General features: G+C 37.1%; 2 protein-coding genes across 2 annotated transcripts in view; both read left to right on the top strand.

The window, feature by feature from the left end:
* The window catches only part of MFS3 (major facilitator superfamily transporter 3), a 304,225-nt gene that overhangs the window by 101,881 nt on the left and 178,340 nt on the right, over nucleotides 1–24,004 (top strand). The gene's annotated exons all lie outside the window — the stretch shown is intronic.
* Nucleotides 453–8,438, top strand: LOC146003526 (uncharacterized). The gene is made up of 2 exons (XM_083141817.1): nucleotides 453–527; nucleotides 7,976–8,438. Exons 1-2 carry the CDS (start codon nucleotides 519–521, stop codon nucleotides 8,330–8,332), a joined length of 366 nt encoding a protein of 121 aa, XP_082997943.1. The 5' UTR covers nucleotides 453–518; the 3' UTR covers nucleotides 8,333–8,438.

Raw genomic sequence — 24,004 nt, 5'->3', positions numbered from 1 at the left:
TTCAGTGGTAGTCGTTAATAATGATGAATTATCGAGATGTTAAGTTCTGAATAGTACCACAGACAAATACCCATAAATCTATTCTTGGTTAGGCAGTAAATGCAACCCTAAACCCGTTATCTGAAAGATCTCAATGTATGTTGCTTGGATTTCTATGAAAAAACATGTTTGCAATATTTGCAAGACGTGAAAAAGACCTGGGAATTCCTGGTCTTCAACATGCATTACTACATAATCCCGAAATCTTCCGCATTAAGAAGTTAACTTTGCTCGACGAACGCTCTACATGTTCAAACACAGACCAACGCGTCGACTTCTTCCTTTTTTTCGAGATAAGTGAGAGGCTGGCCTGGTTTGGTTTTTTCGCGCCGATGAGTACCGCCTGGTGGAGAAAGATATCTTCACAGTCTTTTCTCCCCCTCGGTAGGTATAAAATGAGGTACATGCTTTCTCCAGACGAATTAACACTGCCACAGCTCATAGAATCAACAAGTGCACAGTTGTAGCTGATAACTATTATGAAACTGGTGAGTTCGAATAAGTTTGCATTTTTTTCTCTCCGAGGTGGGTACATACAGGTTGATCAATAAGGCACTCGTATCACTTCTGAGACAGATTGGAAGTTCTTTACTAATTTGCAACATACTAGAATTGAAGTTGGGTTAATTCATGTTTTGAAAATGTGTTACGTAAGAACTAAGGAGGTTAAAATTATGTCATATTCACGACGAATCTTTTACGAACGAGAAGCAACACAAACAAGTAGTTCTATGACATTCTTATATCTAAGAGACTAATTTACTTTTAAATTACTAATAACAAGTAGCTTTTGACAGGGTCATAATTTTCGTGAACGGTATATATACACAGGGTGATTCAAAAGTAATGGTTCAAAATGTGGGCCCGCAAATAGACAACTTGCGAGATAATTGGGAACATATGAATGTATTGTTAGGATCAGTCACTGACATGTTTGTTGATAACCCGTGCTCATGACCTGTCGTTCGGACTTCCACTTCGATAAAAGGAAATGATTTCATTACAGTGCTGGTGAGCGATCAAATGATCTAACCGAAGGGCGCGTAGCTTCCCGCCTCCAAATTTGGACGTTGACGGACGGACACCACGGTCAATTTAGTTTGCACAACAATTTTGATTAATAAATATATTGAAGCAGAAACATTCTGTCCGGAATGGAATATGGCAATGAAAATCAGCATTTGGCAAATACATTTCATGATATTGGCCAGAGGAAACCAAAAGATTATATTAGATCCAGTTGTCCTCAACTTATTTAAATCATTTTTTTCTTTATTTGTCAACAAGCTTAAACATAATCGAACTAATACTCTCTATAATTATGCCATGATTTACTTATTAATATTAAATTTCAAGAGTACATATTAGTTAACATATAAAGTTGAAAAAATAGTAAGCTATTTACGAGTAAAATTGTTGGGATTGGGACATCGACTTTTAAAAGAATAATATACCACTGTGCCGCGGGTTCACGAAGGTTGAGAACCACTCGTGAACCCTAGGTGCTGTAGTAATACGAGGTATAATACCAACTGTACTAGCAAGGGATTTCTCTCAGAGGGCAGAAGTGCTCAAAGTGGGAAGGACGTAGAGATGCTATCCCCTCCAGTTAAGAAAATTCTGATGAAGCACTAGGATAATTTCCATAGGCATCCCCCTACCCATTGCATTTTCTGCAGATTGATCCACGAAATCATCTCCCCTTACCTTTCCCCAAACTGTGTACAGCCACCCCGCCCCAAGCTAGGAATTTCCACCGAGCAGAGGGGCTGAGTAAGATTTCATATCTTACCCTTCAGTCATAAAAACTCTTTTTATATTTTAAATTTAAATTATATTCTTTGTCTTTTTGTACTTTCTCACGATGCACAGATATCAAGCAGGTGATTAAGTTGCTTTCTTTCGTGGCACCCCCTCATCTATGTTTTCATTTATCAGTTTCACCATTCGTTTTTTATATGAATTTTTCCTGATATTTCAGGGGAGCAGGTGTGCCCTAGTACCCCTCTGCGGCGCCCTTGAGTACTAGTCGAGAATCAAATATTAAAACCAAAACGTACGACAATTGCGTGTTTATTAGGATAACTAATTTTTTTTAAATGCACACCCCTGTAAGAACGGTGATAAAAGAACGATTTCAAGTAGAAAAAAGCAAAGTGCTCCCCTGTGCTTTGCACCACGCTATGAAGGCGCATAGGGGTGTGGAGTTAGGGCCCCATACTTTCTTGATCTCGGCCGAGCTGAGGGTGATGTGATCAACACCACGCCTCTGGCCACCTTAACCCCCCAGAGTTTCCGCCAGGCATCCACTTTATACGACACTGGGTGGGGGCCGGAGCTGCTTGAACAGGTGGAAAAGAATCCCGGTTCTCCCTCGCCGGGGTCTCTCGCATGGTAGTCAGCCGATTTCAAGTGCACAGGATTTTACAAAGTGAGATGTAACACAGTGTTACAGAAGGTGTTCGAAATGTTGTCATTGTATGTACGCAACACTAGTTGATGAAGAGTTAAAGTTCCTGATTAATATCTTATGCATATTGTCCCGGGTTCGATACCCGGTAGAGGGGGATAGTGGTTAGGTTCAGACTTCAAACTGTAAGCCAGGGGCGCTTCCGCACCCCCTACGTTCAACTGAAAACACTAACCCTTAGAGTGTCATATTATGTCATGTCGTCATATTGACCGCCGAATGTTGGATACTGAAGTAAGACCGTTTTTATGCAACAGACAAGCACTTTTAAGAAAGTGCATATATAGGCCTATATGCTTTTCTGTACTGGCGGCAGCCTATATGAAGATCAGCGGCAGTTTTTTTTTCGTCTCGTCAGCATTGTTGTTATGATTTTCTTCTTCTTTTTGTTTCTTCAAGTGGTATGTTTGTGGTTTTTGATAGTTGCCTATAACTTAATGTGAGTTATGTTTATCCCCTTGTTCTTTATTGCATTGTTGATAAACGGTTCATTTTCCACCTACTTGTTCTTCCTCACACTGGAGCAAAAATTTGAGCTGATTTCAATTTAATTTCAATCAGTATTTTATGTTAATCAGTGGCGGCGATTAGGATAGCAGTTCCGCCCCGCTTTTTGCTATTTTTGCTCCCGCTCTATACTAAACTTTATCTACCAAGGTAAAGTAAACTGTCCTCGCCCCCAACCCCCAGTTTTGAAAGGTTACATGCGTGTCTAATGATTTTCTTATTTTCAACATCGCACGCCCTAAATTTCTTTCCGCACCCCCATAGCACCCCTAGATGATTAATCCTGTCGCCGCCGCTGCTGTAAGCCCACTCCCGATTAGTCTATCTGTGCACAAAGTGAACTTAAAATAACTCAACTCTTTATACATATTATTACAAGCGGTAATGCGCATAAATCTTCTTGTGAGGTACTGTCAATTCAAAGACGTACGATTCCAGTCCAATTCTTGTTTTCATGCAAGTTTGGTGGGAATAAATAACTTTCGATTGTACAAAAGTGCTAAACAAGTATATTTTGATTAGTTAATATTAGTACTTGTTAAGACTTTCTCGGGGTCCGAACCCCGTAGCTAGAATTGATCTCCAGGGGGGCTCGAGTGTTATCAGGGGGGGGGCTTTGTAAACCAAGTCCATTTTTCCAAAGTTTAACATTATTAAATGAAGGCAAATTGTGTGTGTGTTGGGGGTGGTCATTAAGTTACATAAATTTTAGAAATATACATGTACTACATTTTTTCTATATCTTTTAAAATATCACTTGAAGTGTTAATTGAATGCTACTGAAATCGTCCCTTACTATACACTCCATACTACTTTTGATAATACAGATACATATTTATATCATGCAAGAAAAAATGGACATTATTCAATCATAGTACCTACAGCAGTGGCGTACGCAAGGGGGGTTACCGGGTTTAAACCCCCCCTTGAGCTTTTGAAATATTATGGAATATGCTGTAGGAAAAAAATGGCTAATTTATCACAGTCAAAGATCTGCGACAGTAATAATAATAATAATAATAATAATAATAATAATAATAATAATAATTTGAATTATTATTCCCATGCAGCATGAAGAAAAAAACAACATTCCAAACACAATCTAAGCGGCAGCAAATTTCAATTTTGCAATTTTTTTTTGCAAAATGACGCGCAGTGACTCACTCTCGCGAGAATTGTGAAAATTCCTTGCTTCGTCGCTGTGTGCCGACCTTATTGCAAACGTTCTTCTCTGTACTGATTTCGCATCCCCTTGTGAACTCTCAAGTGATGCTGAGTCTACATCCACATCATTAAATAATGTTGAAGAAGTGCTTTGTGAATCACCTAGAAGTGATAAATGTGTTGGAATGTCTATAAACTTACTTTTCAACGAACACATAGACTCAGTGGAATTTAGCAACATGTATTCTCGCGCTTCATCATCATCCTGGGCGAGTTCCATAGGTAAAGGTAATGTAAATTCCCCCGTGCATATAGCACCGTGCCATGAAGGCACACGTAGTGGTGTGGTGGGCCCCAAAGATTCTTGATCTCGAACTATTTTGCAGGTGATGTGATCAGCACCATGCTCCGGCAGCCTTCATCCACCAGGGTTGCTCTCAGGTACCCATTGCTATGAGGCTGGGTGCGGAGACAAGGCTGGATAAATTCCAACCAGTTCCGGGAATCGAACCCGGATATCCCACGAAGTTGTCAGACTAGACCAGCGCGTCTCCTTGAATGAGTTTCATATTTCGATTATTTCAATAAATTTAATATATTTGCTTGTTTTTATGGATTTTCTTCACACTTAAAATGTCTCACTTATCATATACAAATAACCGTTGACTAGACAATTATTTTGTAACAAAGAAACAAAAGAAATGTAATTTTGTTCTATTTCTGTCATAAATAGCAGCTGCATTAATAATAATTATTAGTAGTAATTAAATTAATTATAATAATAATTAATTAATTAATTATTATTATTAATTAATTAAATAAAGTATAATAAAACAATGGTAATGTGAATTTGTAGAAAGTTTTCGAAATAACACCCCCCTTGATGAAATCCTGCGTACGCTACTGACCTACAGTACATTCCGCCTCCGGCTGAAGCAATGAAACACACCTTCATTCCCAAAACCTGGGAGCTGTTAACCTTTGACGTAGATTCGGAGGGAATTTTCATGATGACGTCAAAGTCGCATATTTCTGCTGTTCATGCCCTGTGAATTTATCCCTCACCAAAGTTGTGAGCAAATAATATATGCTCTCTACATTTTCGCTCTTCACTGCAAAGAAATTGTACCAAATAGTTTTACCTAATGTCAAGGGGGCTGACGTCAATGCCAGGGGGGGGGGCTCAGCCCCCCTGGCTCCTGCCTGGCTACGGGTCTGTTTGAATGGCAAAGTAGACTGTGGTGTTAATGAATTGCTTTCGCTTTCGCTTGAACTCGCCGCAAGGCACTGAAGCATGATCGTTGACACAAAAAACTACTTTCGCCCTATTCTCTCCTCTGGCAAGAATTGTGGCTTTATCTTAAGATCTTGACACTTCAAACCCTGCTGGGTCACTTACAAGAACACCGTATGTTGTACATCTCTTTACTTTCGCTGAAGATAATAGTAAACAAATAGCTTTCTCTAATCGTGTTGATATTGACCTACCTGTGGTGTGTGTGGGATCTTTATGTGTGTAAATGCTGTTCAATTTACTTTCATTTTTTGTCGGCAGGATAACATAAAACGGTTTCGTGCTAATAATGTTTCAATGTGTGTGTAAAGACGTATTTAAAATCTCGATCTTTATCAGTACCTTGTAGAAGTTTGAATAGGAGCATGTAAACCACTTGATTCTTCTACGTTGACAGCTCTTAAGTCAAACACCTTTCGGAACCAGTCTGTGCGAAATATACTTTTTAGTTTTGTATTAACATTTCCTACTGGTTTCTACATAGGCTTACCATACGTCCGGGATTAGCCCGGACAGTCCTGGTTTTTTTAGTGATGTCCGGGATTGCAAAATGTGTGGGGTTTTGAGAATCTGAACATGAAAATAGCTACCGGTATTGAATATTCACGACCAATTTTTAAGATGTTTCAAAAGACTGATATTTCATGTACCAACATTTCTAAAATGGTCGAGTTTGCTATGTTTTTGCCTGGAACATCTGCTCCAGTTGAGAGAGTATTTTCAATTATGGGGAATATTTGGTCTGCAGAAAGAGGTAGACTTCTAGTATCCACTGTTAAACATCTGCTGAATGTTAAAATTAATTCAGAACTTTCATGTTGTGAATTTTATGATGTTATTAAACAAACGAGCCATTTCTGAAAAAAAGTCATGTCTAGTGAAAAGTTCAACGGAGTCAACTAACAGAACAGAGAGGCTTCCTAAACATCAGACAATTAAATATTTCAAAGTTAATTGATTGATTTTAGAAAACAACGTTAATATATTTTCTTGTACAATTTATAGTTTAATGTTCCAATAAAATGTTAAGGCTTTTAAATAATTTCAATTTATTTTTGTAAAGAAAACTGAAATTCAGCAGTAACGAGTTGATTGCAAATATGTCCTGGGTTGGACCCCAAAAAAATATGGTAAGCCTATTTCTACAATACTCTGAAATGAGCAGTGACGTCGGAAGCAAGTCCCCCTCTAATAATCCATAGGGCGCTATAACGCTAGTGATTCCGGGTTCGAATCCCAGCCTGGCGTGGCTGTTCTTTGTGAGTGTCCCTTCATTAAATCATTACTCATCCTCATCTTCGCGATTAGCTAAAACGGGCAGAAAAGGAAGTGAAGTAAACCAAATCAACCAGTGTTGATAATCGGAAAAGATGAAAGATAAAAATATTTAAGTGCTGAAAATATAGCTATCCCTCCACTTTTTTTTCTTTCTTTCAAATTGGATCTTGAAATGAAATTTTAAAAAAACGGTATCTTGTAAGATTTTTAAAAAATAAATCACTAAAATCACACAGTAGGCATAATTCGCATGACACTAACAGATTTCTCTAAATGCATCAATAATGATAATGAAATAGTGCATTGTGTCATTCATTTATAGAATATGTAACACTACGACATGAAAAACAAAATTTATGTAAGGAAAGTGTCAGTTCGTTTAAATCTACTTTATGCTACAGCTTAACGTAGGATCCGAATCTCTGTCCAATGTGCTTCCATCGGGGATCGAATCCGGGATCCTTTATACATTACGTGACGTCCCAGTTTTCCAGGTTCGAACCCTGATATCTTTTTGATTTGATTTTTGTTATTTAGCGTCACTTTTCTGTCACTTTTGGCTAATCGCGACGATGAGGATGAGTGATATGATGAAATTTATGAAGGGACACTCACAAAGAAAGAACACCCATGCCTAGGTCGGGATTCGAACCAGGGACTCCTGGCGTCGTAACTCAATGTGATAACCACTCCGTCACGGATGTTAGTCCCTTGCATCTTTGTCGCATCATCTGTCCTCGTCATGAGCGCGACATAATAAATTAAATATAGATAGAAACGAGAATGTTGGTTACACGTAGACCCTGAGCACATGGACGTCCGCAGGATTTTTCCCAGGGAGGGGCAAGGAAGGTATTTTTTTCCAGGGGGCAAACGAAAACAATTTTTTCCCAAAAATAGTGTTTCCTAAAATCATTGCTTAAATTTGAATTTATGGTGTTCATGCAATAATTAACACATATTATAGTGGCTAAAATGAAATTATGTGTGTGAAATACATATTTTTTGGTTGACTTTCATTTTCCAGGGGGGTTCCACGCCCCCCTTGCCCCCCCCCCTTCCGGACGCCCATGCCTGAGCAGTGAACATGATACATTGAAACAACTTGAATAAACTTCTATCGTATCACACAACATGATAGCAATGTGAATTCGAACACTGTATGTAATAAAAATAAGCATTGTTTGTCGAATAAATTTTAACATTACTTACATTCATTTCAGACATTTTGTGCTGCCACCCTGGTGGCTTTGGTGTGCGTCGCAGCAGCCAGACCACGCTTCATCGCCATCCCGATAGAGGATGTTGAATTCGTTGAAGTCGGCAGCCCAATTCAACCAGATTACCACCGGCCTCTCGTCCGCATTGCTCGACGAGCCCCTGCACTTCCAGCACACGGCTACCTCCCCCAACAGCAGGAGCTGCCGTACGAAGATCCATCTGTCGCCGATTCCAACAGGTTCGAACGCGGGGCCTACGGTGGTGACGGAGGCGGCGGACACGATTATGTAGATTACGGAGCATACACAGGTGGTCATGGCGCATTCGGCTGGTACACAGATCATCCAGTTGGTCATTAAATTGTTCGAAGTAAAACTCTCTAGTCTTGTTGATGTGCAAATTTTTGTTTTGTTATTATTTTTATTACGTTTTTGAAAAAAGTATTTATAATAAATGTTTGGAAAATTGAAAAACTGGGTTATTTTGGTGAGATTGAATGTTTTTTTTTGGTTCAGCCGTTGAGAATAAGGATATGAAAAGCTAGATAGTGGTGTGCCCATGATTTTCCAAAGATTTTCCCCCACCAAACCCCGCCTTGGGCACGCCACTGAAGGTACAGGAATCATATAGTCTAGCTGAAGCAAATCGACATCTTGCCAGGGCAAATTTCCAGTATGTCCTATTAGGGTCTCTTTCCGCACGGAACTCCACCAACTTGTGACGTCACAAAAATTGCAGTGTGTTAATAGCATTAGCTCCCTGCTATTTGCAAGGTCACAGATGTACCTGCCTGTTCAAGAAATCTTTTTCTTTTCTGTTCCATGTAGAACTTAAACTGAAAAGAGTATTATCGTGAAAAAAAAAGAAAAAAGTGCTCCCCTGTGCATAGCACCATGCCATGAAGGCGTATAGGGGGTGTGGGGGTAACGCCCCACACTTTCTTGATCCCGTCGTGAGTGGGGTGATGTGATCAGCATCACGCCCCTGACCGCCTTTACCCCCCAGGGTTTCCCCCAGGTACCCATGCTATTCGACGCTGGGTGGGCGCCGGGGCCGCTTCCATCGTTAGAAAAGTTCCCGGATTTGAACCGCCCGGGGATCGAACCCGGGACCTTGAGCATGGTAGTCAGATGCGTTACCAACTGAGCCATCGCGGCCACTGTGAAGCCTCGTAAAATTATTGGGGCTCCATTACATTAATATTATGACTTGGATTAAAAATTCTTTGTCACTTCACTTGCTATAACCGTTTCTGTAAGTGACATCAGGTACTTATAACTCAAAAACATGTTATATATGATTTGTTAGTGATGGTGTGTTAAACAATTTAGCAATGCAAGGGCGTTTTGAAAATCAAGTGTGTATTTCTAATTACCTTCTCCACAAGTAGAATAAAAACTTGTGTGTGTATTAATATCAGCAGAGAGGGACGTACTGGTAGCACCAATTCATTGGAATAACACAATATTAACACCAATTTTTGTGTATGTATTGTTGTTGATCTTGATATTTAAAACAGGCTTCTCAGAACTACTTTACAGCTGATAGTTCAATTATATTTTGATAGGCATTTTGCTATCAATTGCAATAATTAATTTCCCTATAAATTACAATTTGAGGTCATCTTATGAACTTCACCCTTGTTCCTCTCTAACCTTTACTTTTCTTAGGTAGAGGCCAGTATTACAGAATATTTAATAAAACAGTGCAGCACTCTACTGAGTACACCGTCCTGGGAATTTCTGGAGTGAGCAAATGAAACAAGACTGCGCAAGTAGTGACTTAGAGGGCTCAACCAATGGAAAGAGGGGAAGAGAGTGAAGCTACCAGTCATTTGCAGCAGCATCTACTGCTTTGCCCCTCCAACTAGCTTTCTCTCCTTCTCTTCCATTATGTGCAGCCTTCCTCCACAGATGCCAGGAACAGAGTATAGAAATATCGCCTATGCTTCAGCATTGAGAAGACAATCAGGAAGCTGCTTCGTAGAAACAATAGCAGGCACCAGTCTAGTAAGCCTATAACAGTGGCAATGGAACTTGATAAGTGTACGTATAGATATTATTGTCCAATCACTTCTAGACTCCTGGCTATGGCACTGGTGGCATGAACATATCAGTTTATCCCCCACAAATGGAAATAGTCATTGCAAATTTGTTTGCAGATTAAAATCAGAGAGTACATGTTGACAAGAATAGATAAAAAGGCATAAACTTTAGTTTTAAGTATTCACACAGAATAACTAAAGATATCAGGTCAAAAAGTAGAGTATAATTCATAAAACAGGCCAGAACTTGTTTTCATATTCTACCAGTTAATTCCAGTGGAGGCACATTGCACAGTGGTTCGGATCCCACTTTAAACTGTAGGTCCAGTCCCAATTAGCTTATCTGTGCATAGACTTAAAACAAAAATTCCATTCAATTCTACCATTCAATTCAAAAAAGTAGCGGCTCCATGAGACAATTTTCCAAATGGTTATTATGGGGAGATTTTGCTCTCATGTTAATAAACTTTATGTCGAATACCTGATTGCTGCCCCTGCCAAAATTCTTGATAACTTTTACGTTGGAAGGCCTTGGCCTTCAAAGGGCTATTGCTCCATGGAATTTTGTTCAGTAGTGTATAATTAAGCTAAACTACAGAGGCTGTTCAGCGTATATTTGACCAAATTTGATTCCTTCTTTCTGCACTCAGAATGAACTCACCCAACCTTGGTCAGGCATGTTTGTCAGTGTAGTGTGTGAGCTGTAAAAGAGTGGTTGTGTTTTCTCACTGGGCCAAAAATCCCGCCCAAACTGAGCCGCTTTTGGGAGGAGTGCGTTGTATAACTTTCCAAGTGTTTGCATTTTCTCGCTTGGCCGAAAATGCTGCCAAAACAGTCGCTTTTGGGAAGGTTATGTTGTAGCCCTTTATGACGCAAAGTTCAGTGTGTCAATGATCAGGAAGTAGTGTAAGAGCAAGAATTGTGACGTTAGTTTGATTTTATTCAAGAATGTGATCGGCAAGTATAAGGATTGCATGGCCCCAGTGTTCGGTTCTCCAACAAAGGAGATGAGATCACAGCCGTGCACACAAGGCACCACCAGTATGCAGGTGAAAGGTGCAATTAACAGTTTCCAAAGACATATTTAGATGATTTTCCGTCTGTCTTTGGGTCGATGGATTCTCTTGCATGGCCATTCTGCGAAGTTTCGCCTGCATACTGGTGGCTTGTGCACGGCCGTGTTCTCATCCCCTTTGTTGGAGAACCGAACGCTGGGGCCATGCAATCCTTATACTTGCCGATCACATTCTTGAATAAAATCAAACTAACGTCACAATTCTTGCTCTTACACTACTTCCCGATCATTGACACACTGAACTTTGCGTCATAAAGGGCTACAACATAACCTTCCCAAAAGCGACTGTTTTGGCAGCATTTTGGCCAAGCGAGAAAATGCAAACACTTGGAAAGTTATACAACGCACTCCTCCCAAAAGCGGCTCAGTTTGGGCGGGATTTTTGGCCCAGTGAGAAAACACAACCACTCTTTTACAGCTCACACACTACACTGACAAACATGCCTGACCAAGGTTGGGTGAGTTCATTCTGAGTGCAGGGGAATGGAATCGCGTTTGGTCAAATATACGCTGAACAGACTCTGTATGTGGCAAAACAGCCCTTTGAGAGACAAGGCCTCCCAAGTGGCTATTCCTTGGGCTATGCGTGGTCAGTGCAGTCCCACCACCAGTTTTTTTTTTTTTGGGGGGGGGGGGCTTTCCAGACTGGAGCCTGCTACCATTTGCTTCCCCAAGCAGCTCCCCAATTGTCCTCACCAGGGGTGCCCATCCCCCAATTCTCGTCATGCATCCCCCCCAAAATCACGTGGTAATTCACATGAAGTATTTAATTACAATAGCGTGTCTACTGAAAGTAACGTTTTTTTAAACTTTATTGAACACGATACTTGATCTGCCCATCCTCCTTAAACAGAGGTTTCCATCCCCCAACTAGATCGTGGATGCATTACCCCTCAAAATATTTTGGTGAATACGTAATAATTCATTTTATTTTTATACAATAGCCTGTTAAACTGTCCATATTTGTTAATGGTTCAAATTTTCGAAATAATGGAAAGCTAGCAATCTCAAGTGTCATAATTATATAAATACAGTGTTTGTGGTTGGAGAACAAGATTTCAATAACCCACAATTTGGGTATTTAACACAAAGTCTTATACAACTTAAGATCGAAAATTACAGAACCCTAGTTAGAAATACCTAAGGCTGGGACGAGAATATAATAAGGTGCCTCCTTCAAAAGAACTCACTCCTCTGCTTGGGGTAATTACTTTTTTTTTAGTATAGCAATAATTACATGGATTTCATCTTAAGTGCAGATTTCACTTGCTAAAGCAAAATTACCCTGCAACATTAAGTTAGAAATGCGAATTTGACACTATTTATTTTCCTGTTTTATCAAGTAATGTGCAAGGCGTTACTATGAAGTACACAGTTAGTACAACTATTGCAGCAAAGGTTACAGGGAATCAATAATAGAATAATATTGATAATAGAACCATGTCATCAAACGGACTCACTTGCTTTAAATTAAGCAGCATACCAACACAAAACCTATTTTAAGAAATTATATTATTATTATCTCTTGAAATGCAGCTACAGTATAATTCTTTACAATCGTCTCATGAAAATGCTACACACATATTTCCGTAATGCAAAATTGCGAGCGAAGTGAGCAAAAAAATTTTTATATCCATTTCTTTGCAGGCTTACAAGAATATTAATTTAATGGGACTTAAATTTAATTAATACTTTCATAGGACCCTCGATATTTACTCTTTTCCCATGTTCGGTGCTGAAACGTGTGCATACCATATCGATAAATATAGTCCCCAAATATAATGTTCGAACCCTAAGGAAATCCCTTGACAATCTAAGATTTTACACTTTATTAAGAGCTCCATATCTCCTCCTCTCAAATTTAATATTCAATCCTCCAACCTAGATATTACTCTCCAAAAGGAAAAAAAAACTCCAAACCACATTTTCCACTAGAACCTCAGACACAATATTAATACACAAGAGTTCGATATCCCCCCAAATTTAAAGCTCAGCCCCCCTACGTAAAATTCTCATGATACTCTAAGATTTAACAATGATATTCAAGTTGGATATTGCCCCCCCCTCCCCTAACGTTTAATCCTCAATCCCCCACCAGAATCCACGTGTCTATTTAAGACCCAATGTGTAAGAGTTGGCAGGGGCACAGACTTGTCAAAATTATTGGGGGGCTCTGATCACTGAAATAAATTGATGAATGACTCACTCTCTCCCTTTTTTAAGTTCTGATCTCAGTGTTCGGAATTACGTAAAAGCCCATGAATTCCTCGAAAATATCAAAATTTTTATTCACAGTTCTAATGCAGAATATTAATACTGTCCACGAATGGATATGTCACAAGTTTCATCAACCATAATAGCAAAATATTCCCGACTTTTAATATCTGCTACCACGGAGCGCAAAACAGATCTCCCTAATATATCAATGATCTCGTTCTGAATTTCATGTTAGAGCCATTTGTAGCCCAAAAGTCTCATCCACTACCCTAGTTCATGCACATCATCTTTTGAAACTCTTTTTAGTAAAAATTTTAACAATACTCATAATTACATACTTAGTATATGGTACTAAGTCATGTGTTTTGCTGTCTCTGGTTATAGCCCCCCCCCAAAGTTGATGGTTGCGGTCTCAGCCCCCCCCCCCCCAAAGTTGATGGTTGCGGTCTCAGCCCCCCCCAAAGTTGATGGTTGCGGTCTCAGCCCCCCCCCCCCAAAGTTGATGGTTTAACGGTCTCAGCCCCCCAAATTGATGGTCTAGAACATTTCAAATGTGTATTTAAAGTTAAGTTCATGTGGGACAATTCTGAGTAAACTTTACAAGCGAAGCAAAATAAAACATTAGATCTTCTAAAACCAAACTATTTGCGGGCTCTGCCCCCACATCGTTAACATTGGGGGGCTCGAGCCCCCCCCCCCACTCCCAAGCCCCATGGAGTCTGCCGCTTCCTTAATAATAATATTACCAGTCTTGAATTTGCTATTTATGTAACGGAAATGGATAGTTAATAATGTAATTCAACTTGTGCCAAATGCAGTACTGTTTCACATCAAATTTCCATCACAAAGAATCGCCCCCCCCACAAAATGTAAGTTACTTGGGTATAACATGAGTTCACAACCCCACCTGTGGGCATCATCGCTACCTCAAAATACTTCATTTTCTTCATCTATTGGATTAAATATGGTGTACCTAAGGTGTAAACGTCTTTACACTTATTTTGGAAATAATATATAAATGTTGAATTTTATATTAATACATTAAGGAAAAAATCCACCCCAAATATTTCAATGGCGCAATCTGCACCACAATCCCTCCCCTGTGGGCACCCCTGGTCCTCACGATGATGAATCAACACAAATTTCAGCCCCCCAAGAATCAAACCTAGGACCTCTTGCACCAAAGGCAGGAGCCCTAGTAGTATATAATAATATAACAGTGTGTTTCACTCACTCTCAGCCCCTGATTATAAAAGTCAAACTATTGGTCATAATGTAATGAAATTTGCTACAGACATAACTTGGTGTATGATAAGCATGGTAACGTCGTTGGAGATGGTGTCGCGGTCTCTCTAGTCCAGTGTTTCTCAACCTTTTTCAGTCCGGGATCCACCTTGAAGGATATTACACTTCATGGGAACCATAAGCATGGGCAATGGCAGAATTACTTGTAGGAGTGTGTACCCAGTTTATAATTATATTTATGCTAACAGCGAGTACTTTAAGAAGCCCCCCCCCCCTCTCTTACACTTGCTTGAACAAATTGCACATACTTTATTCTAGAAAAGTAAATATGTAAAGCAAATAACTTATTGCTGCGACCGAAACAAAAACGACAGATATCCGATTGAGTTAAACATCAGAGAGATGTCGATAAGAAGAAACGGTACAGCGCAAATAACAGAAATACAGAATTTAGACTACATACAACATGGGTTGAATTTAAATTGTTAAAGCAATATATCTTGGTAATTTAAATGTAATAGGTTTTTAAGATGCAGTAAATAAATTTTCGAACCAAACTTTGCAACCCACAAAATGGCCCCCGGGACCCAGCAGTGGGTCGCACCTAATAGGTTGAGAAATGATGCTCTAGTCCTTGCATGGGCATGCACGTGCATCTCGTAAATTCTGCCATTAAATGTCAAATGTACAGACGTGTGCTTTCAGTCTGAGTTCACCTGTTAGTGGTTTGTGTTTGTTGGGGTTGAGTTGAAAGTTTGTGCTTACAATAAGTGGTTCGTGATTACAGTGCATTAACAAAGCAGCATAGTATGAATCGGTACTTAAGTGGAACAGCGTGTGTTTATCGTTCACACTTATTGGAAAAGGAAAGGTCTATCGCAACAAGCCATGGAACTGGAAGACAGCATTTGGCAGGAAATTGATGCTGTGACTCCTGATGCGTTGGTGGCTACCTTAGGTAACATGGAGATGTGTGTGTAGGCATACATTGATGATAATGCCTACCACTTCAAACACTCACTGTGACGACACCATGCTTCTCATTCACCAAGGTATGTCCATAGCTTAGCAAATTTCATTACATTATGACCAATAGATTGATTTTTATAAGCAAAAATCAGGAGCCTAGAGCGAGTGAAACACCCTGTACATTTATTGAGTGTCTGAGGTTCAGCACCTATACACATTTTCTCCCAATCACATTCAAAACATCAGAACAGAAATAAATGCAGTTGGTAACCAATATTTATTTCTCACATGAATACAATTAAGTACACAACAATAACAACATAACACACAAAATAAACATGAGATATTTTCTTGCTTTGGTCTTCTTTTAATGTACTAACATGTAACAATATACAAAGTAACGTACACATGGAATGCTGGAATTCAATGAAAAACATGGGGGTGAACAACTGCATGAATACAGCCTACAAATAATTTTGTTCATTAAGAAGAAGCAAGCTATTTAGAAGTATTGGGGAGTATGGATGACATTGAATGACTGAATCAAAAGAGATATATATATATAGTTCTCTATTAACATTAATCTTTCATAAGAATAACCCAATTTTGTTTTACAATATTTTAACATGCGTGCAGAACACTTTTTCTTTTTTAATATACAAATAACGTCACTGTACAGATTCAGATATTCTACAATAGGAGAGTAATGCTAGTTTTTTCCTATCACTTCTTCTCAAGGAAATCTCACAAAAATACAAATACCTGGGGAAAAAAAGTACAAACCTTCATTTAAAGGAATACTGATAACAAAATACACAGCTCGGCATCTGCTATGCACATGTTGCCAACCCTTGTGGGGTTGATCAAACATTTACTAACATATGTTTAAGCCTAATCGTAACACATTTATGGACCACAAATCACACTGCTATGACTAAAATTCAAATCAAATACTACGGGACAAAAAACATACTTTTACACTTTTTTTTGCTGGATATTAACATCTCAATTTCATCATTATCATCATCATCTCTAAGTTGTATCACACTCAGTATTCATCTTATTAACTCAATTAATATTTTAACCACAAATACATGTACAGTGATGGACATATCTGGGTTGTAACAAATCTACTGAAAGCTAATGATGGCATTACAACCCAGAAGTGTCTGTGACTGTACAACCAAATCAAGTATACAAAAATATATTTTCGAACATCATGGGTTAAGGAAAGTGTAATGCATGAATACTGGAGGAGAACACAATTTACAGTTTACAAATACATCAATAAAACTAACAAAAAAACAAAACTGTATGCAAACTGATTGATACTAAAAAATACTTGCAAAAATTATAAAAAAATGCAGTGTTTTGTGCAATTTGTCTCACATAAGTACACACAACACATGTATATTTAAAACAGAACTTACTACAGAGCAAATTAGTTCGGCAAACCATAATAATATTTCAAAATACTTGGAAGTAACTACACTTCAACCATAGTTGTAATTTCCTGAGATTACATGCAAAATGAAACTAACTCTTTTCAATGGTAACTCATTTTATATCTCACCATAATACTTACTTTACACAAAAAAAAATGTAAGGTAATATTTGGTACAATCCACAGTTTGCCAAATTATTTTAAAGAAAAGCTGATAACTTCAACTAGCATGTTGCTTGTTAAGAATATAAATAATCATATATGGTTTACCGTATGTAATTTTGTTAACAGGAAACTATGTTGTTTGGGACAGATCGGAAAAAAATTAATGAACTGCAATACAATTTTTCCTCTGAAATCTTAAGAGATGCAGATACAAGGAGTTTGAACGGTTCATTCACAATTTTATTTATATATATATATATATATATATGTAACCAGAAGAGTGCAATCTGCTTTGTCTTCGAGTTGGAAAAAAGTGTACAATTTACAAAATTATGGTATACCCTTATGGTCGAGTGAGTACCAATGCCAATATATCGGCATTGGTCGATATTGGAAATTTTTGCTTGTAATTTATTTACCAATGCTTCTTCCGGAATTTTGATCTTTCATGGGGTCCACATAAATACTGCATAAGGCTTTTACAGTCAAATTTTCTTGGAAATTGTGCAAAATTCGAAGTTGCCATATATATTTTGTCTCAATATTGTGTGAAAAACTGGAATTTGTGATAATGTTTATTTTAATATTTTGATGTAATTCTTGAATATTTTAAAAGGAAGTCCGTGTAAAATTGATCCATATAATTGGAGTGGAATGAATACTTAAACACTAATATTAATCAATATTTCGAACTTTTAATTGTTACAATTTTCAAGCATCGTTATCAAAATTATTATCGCTACTGGTTCAAAGTAATATTGGTTCAGCCCTACATAAAACTAAGAAAACAGGATAATTGTGCTCTCAGTTACAGGTTATTCATAGAAATATCAGATTAGCAATTTTACTGATAAACAGAAACACCAATATACCTGTATGGGAGTAGCCAATACCGACTGAGTACAATTAACCTGTCCCATTCTCAATATACATCATTTGAATAATATCTCCGATACTTTTCTAGAATCCGGATATCCACAAAACAGCACACAATCCTTGGACAGACTATCTACTGTGCAAATTAAGAAAAATTTTCATTCACTATGAAACATTTTGAAGAATAAATAATAAGTAATTTCACTCACTTTTATTGTTGGTTCTGCCACACATCACAAAGTTTAGCATGCATATTGTAAAAAATTGGCACCAAACCACCCATGGGGGTGAATGTGTGTCAGATGATGAAAAGTGGTAGAATAAGGAATCGAGTTGCAAAAGAAAAATTATATAATAATATTTAAAAATATTCATCATGAACACCCTGTAGGTAACAAGGTGGCCACAGTGGGAAAGGAACTGCGTATTTAGACATTTATGATAGCAGAGTTGCTCTTTTAATATTCATAAAAAAATATTACAAATGGCAGAATTTTGTAATAAATGAGATGTCAAGTACTGATCAGTAGAATTACCTGTAATTTTATTGAAGACTGATATTAGCAGATACTGATACGAATATAGTGTGTGCCACATATTCCTATAAATTATTTGTACATAAGAAAACTGGAAAATACTTGCGGAAGATATAAACTACAAAAAAAGAACGTTTACTCCCTTCTAAGCATTTGCAAAACAAAAAAATATGTGGCCATACGATCTAATGCCTTCAGAAACCACTGTGTACATCCTCATTCAGACATACAGCATTCAACAGTAAAACTTTGCAACAATAAGGTGCTGGAGATATTTAACAACACATACAATGTGGCAAATATATAATAATTATTCAACCGATTGAACTTCATGCTGTGGCATAGAATACCATACACTGCCAAGCAAATTGAGATACATCCAACAGTAATATGAATTATTAATATAGTGCGTGATTGTCACAATGTGCATTTTAAATAAAATAATAAGCATTTTTCAAGTATTTACAAATATATACAAATTAAATTATTCACAAGTTGTTACATCTCCTGATGTAAGTTTAATCTGAAGCATTTATTGTTGTATTGTAAGTGTTCAATGCAGTTTATTGTATTTTATATAGCTTTAAATGCCAAAATTTTACCTGTACAAAAATCATGATAAATACACATCAAGCTACAAAAGGAAGAAAATATTGACATTTTGAGGGATATCAGGTCACTTAAGACAGTGGTCTTCAATGATTTTCTATAAGGGACCGACAGACAGCACTGTTATAGAGACAGTGGTAGCTTTACAAATAATAACATACTTTTTGTTCAATATACATTCATATACAGTAAAACCACAATTTTGTGTTCCCAGATTTTACATTTTCCCACATTATATGTTATAATATTTTCCCCGATTTTATGTTTTACCACATTTAAAGTTTCTTAAGCTTGGTCCCCTTAAAAATATAAAATTGAGGTTCCACTGTACTGTATATAATAATAAACTTATGAAATAGCTTGTAGTTTGTATTGCAAAGAATACTGTCAAGTTCTGAATTGAGGTTATTTACCGCAACAAAATAAATATCCATAATGAAGCAGTATTATATGTTATTTTGTTAAAAAAACAAATTAACCATTTATACATGAGAATTGTCATCATTTACCCCTTCAATGAGAGGACTGTGATTGTATTTTTCTTCACTAGGATAACAATATTTGCCTTGAGGTTGGATGAGGCTACCCGCAGAGAGATTTCAAGGTGTTTGCCTGTCAGTCATTTACTCGACTATAATTTCTCACATTCTTCACTTTGGAAACGAGCTGTTCGCAGACATAACATGCATAGAAATGCAACGAATAATGCTTCATTGTGGAATCTTGGTAGCCAACGCAATAACTCTTGAGTGCTGCAGTGTAACGTTGCGACATATAATCAGTTCTAGTCAATGGTACATATTTTTTCATTTATTCTTTTATTTCATTAAAGGCTTTAGCAAGCTGCAGGTTGAAGACCCCTGTCCTAAGAACTAGCAGCAAATAAGGAACAGTTGCATTACAGCAATATTGCTGGCGATGACACTTTTTCTTCAGTTTCTGTAATCCTTTGCATTTCTTTTTTAATGCTGAAAAGTCAGGTATTGTGGTTTGTTGTGCTTTTAACTTAATTCAAATAATGGAAAGAGCATGTGCTACATGCATGTTATGCAATTTGAGTTATAGAAATGGGAAAGTGTATCTCATCATTTTAAGAACGGATTTCCAGCATAGGCAGGGAATTTTGGTAAGTTACAAAACGTACGAGATTCGCGATGTTTACAGATCTTGGGGAAAATAAGCAGGAAATAAATCTGTACTGATGCTAGAAATCACGATAATAAAGATGATACTGATGATGACGGGATGAAAGAATCTCCAATGGACTCGTGTGAATTTCCTACACTGTGTCTGACAAAGATGATGGGAGAAGAAAAAGAAATGAGTGATGAGGATACAAAATAGACACAGTAAGACAAATGGTAAGGACAGCATCAGAAAGAATATGTGAGCTGGTTTAGAGAAATGACAGTGGGCACAGGAATCTTACATAGCGAAAGAGAAATTTAATGTCATGAAACCAAAGAGTATCCATAATAGTGTTTACACTATTTGAACACTAATAACAGACAAACTATTAAAGACAACTTGACTGAACTTTTTGTATTTGAATCTGCAATGTCTACGTTTAGTGTGTGTTAGCATGTGTAGGCATTCTGTTGTTTTCTTTCCATCACAGCCCATCAAGATGTGGGCATTAGCTTACACATAATGGCAGAGGTGAGAAATTTTTCTTTCCAGCAACGTAAGAAGCGTTGCACCCAGATCTAACACCGTCATATTTCTAAAGCCAAGGACACTGGATAACGTGACAGACAATGTGTGCTTCACTTCCCGTGGAAACCATTTTTGCTGCTTCATGATTTGTTCTACAGCGTTGCAAGTGATGTTTTGCTGCCCATGAACACCCTATAACTTCAAGGTATGCGACACCAAAAAAAATTATACCAACATTTTTGGTATTAATGTTCAGAGAGTGTAAACATCATTTTGGGGCACTCTGTATATGGAGCATTGCGTGTGTGTGTGTATATATATATATAGATTCGGACAGATGACAACAGAAATGCTTCAACAACATGCCTTCAAGGTTTAAACTTATGTATTTCTTGTTCTATGCGCTTCAATTAAAGAGATTACATAGAGAAACCTACATTACATCTGTACGTTCTTCAGCAATAATAACGTATAGTAGATGACAATTATTTGGGAACCTTACTTTTCTTGATTTTTCCTTGTACGCAATTAAAACATTTTTCAAAACATAAATAAAACATTCCTTTCCTTTATAGATTCAATACTGTTAACACAGGTATATATAAACACAATCCCAGAACTCTTATCCAAATGTGGAAGAAAATAACAGAAAAATAATTCTGTGTATGCGAGAGCTACTCTACTCATGCCAACAATACAGAGTAACAGTAACACTATACAACAGTATGACCATGAGGATTCAAAGCACCATATGAGAAAGAAATATATACAATATAATAATCTTTTACTTCCTTAAAACAATCCTAAACCAAAACACTGTTCATAAAAAATCTTTGAAAAAAAAAAAAAGAAAACCGACTAAATAAATCATTATAAAATGCACAAAAACACACTTAAACAAAAATAAAAGATAGAGATGCTGAAGATATTTGCAACAATATATCAAATACTATTTCAATAATTTTTCAAAAATTACGTTTATATTTATACAAACAATAAGATGTATGTATACATTTTGTTAACAAGCTGTATCTACTTACAATGCATGGATATTTTGAGTATTAAATCAAAGTTAAATAATATACTCCAGAACAAGAACTTGAGCAACATACGATTGCTGAAATATGATAAGCATTTCATAAAAATATAATTTAATCTTTTTATATTTTTTATTCATAATGTATGAATATAATAATTGTGCTGAGTGCAAAATATATCATTACCTGATATGCTCATCCATAACATAGTGTAATATTAAGCTAGATTTTCTATAAACAAGATATATATATATATGTATTTATTTATATATATATGAAGCATAATATGTAAAGTGCCTGTTCTCATATTTTCAACCAATCACTTTTTTTTGGTCAAAATAGATTACAGTACTTATCATTCACAATATATACATGAAATTGGTTTTATTGATTGAAAATTTAAGTATGTTATATTACCTTAAAAGTAAGTTTGTATTACTTTTAGTTACTTTATGCAGGATCATTATTAGTAAATTACAATATGATTCACACATGTTCTTTGCCTCATATAATATTGTATAATATATGTATCAAGCCCTACGTAACTTGACAATGAAAAAAATGCACAGAATAAAATTCAGAGAGCCTGAACAAATCTCACAGAAAAATAATGAATTAACATGAAGTTTACTTTTAACTATTCAAAATAATTACCTTTGGCCTAAAAAAAAAAGTGAAACCTAGCAATATCTTTGTTCATGCCAGTAATCAAGAAAAGCTAATTATTTTGCAACAGAACTGTATTTCTATCTGGAACATAATATAGTAATGTCATTACTACCTTTAACAAAGAGCAAAGTGGGAAGACAATAACAACGCAACATCAAACAACATCGTGCAAAATGCAACTTTAAAATTTATTGTCCTTCCTACCTCTTATGGACTATAATACTATTATTATTATTGAAAAAAATATAAGTTACTTTGTTACAAGCTAACAAAAATTATTAACTAAGGATGTGTCCAAAAGGTGCAGTTCTAAAGTGCCAATTAAGCGAGCAATCTATCCTGCAGCATGAAGTAAGTGACAATGTATACTTGTTTGAAATCATGGAAGTCGAAAGTCAGCCAGGTGTTGGTTGTAGTTGTTCTACTGTGTGGAAATTTAAGTTTAAGAACCTTTTAAAAAGCTATGTGATTTCTATGGTGAAAAACAAAGTGTTTATAACATGGGAAAACACTGTGTTCTTAGTATTATTTACTGACCATGTTAGGAGCTGCAGGCGATTTGCAATTTGAAACATTTTTGCTTTCAGTCCAAGGCTTCAAGACTGAACTGCGAGACCATTCTTGCCCCTTTCGGACGCAGCCCCAAGTTACACATAATAGAAATTAAACTCACTCCCAGTACATCATACTAGGAAATTGCACATAATAAATGGTAAAACACAGGAAATGATAACAGAAAAAAAAACATGCATATTCAAGAAGAAGAACCTGTTTATCTTGTTACGTAACACATCTCAAGTACAGCTCACCGCTCACGAGAAGATCTCCAAATGAGGGGAGAGGGCGTGCAGAGGGACAGGAGAAGACCGGTCTATTTGCAGATTTTAGGGGTAGAAGGAAGTCTTCCGCTGCGGTCATTGTCGTTGTGGAAGTGCTTCTGCGCGGGTGTTTAATTGTGATTTATTTGGGATTTTTCGTGGTTTTCGTGGTGGTGTAAGAGTTATGGTAGTTGTACATTATTTAGCCGTGTTGTGTCGGAAACGTTCGAATAAAAGAAATGATCAACAGTGTCGATATGAGAATTTTCATGCCAAACTTAGACCGACAAAGTAATGTTTACCATTGTTGACATTTGTAGCTTTGCACATTGTAAGTGCAAATAAACGTTCTCCGCTTTCGCAACTCTTTTTCTCTTTGCCATTTGCTTCGAACGCCAGTACTGTAACAGACATTTCCGTCGTTGAAAATATCTTAAAACATTGTAGTTTGTACAATCGGCAGGCTCTTTATTTTTTTAAAAAAATAGAAAAATCGGTGTACTCTGTCAAGAAATCAACACCAGATTGACGACGATCATACCTTGACCGCAAATGTGGATATCCCCTGACCGTGCGCGGACAGTGATTTGAGCGTAGATGTGAATCAAGCCTTAAAGCTTACAGCGAGACCACAACCCTTGTTTCTGACCCAGGGTGCACTCCCCCAACCC

The sequence above is a fragment of the Lepisma saccharinum genome, chromosome 20 (genome assembly GCF_977018435.1).
Source record: "Lepisma saccharinum chromosome 20, izLepSacc3.1, whole genome shotgun sequence".
Classification (NCBI taxonomy): Eukaryota; Metazoa; Arthropoda; class Insecta; order Zygentoma; family Lepismatidae; genus Lepisma; species Lepisma saccharinum.
This window is presented reverse-complemented; position numbering and strand designations above follow the sequence as displayed.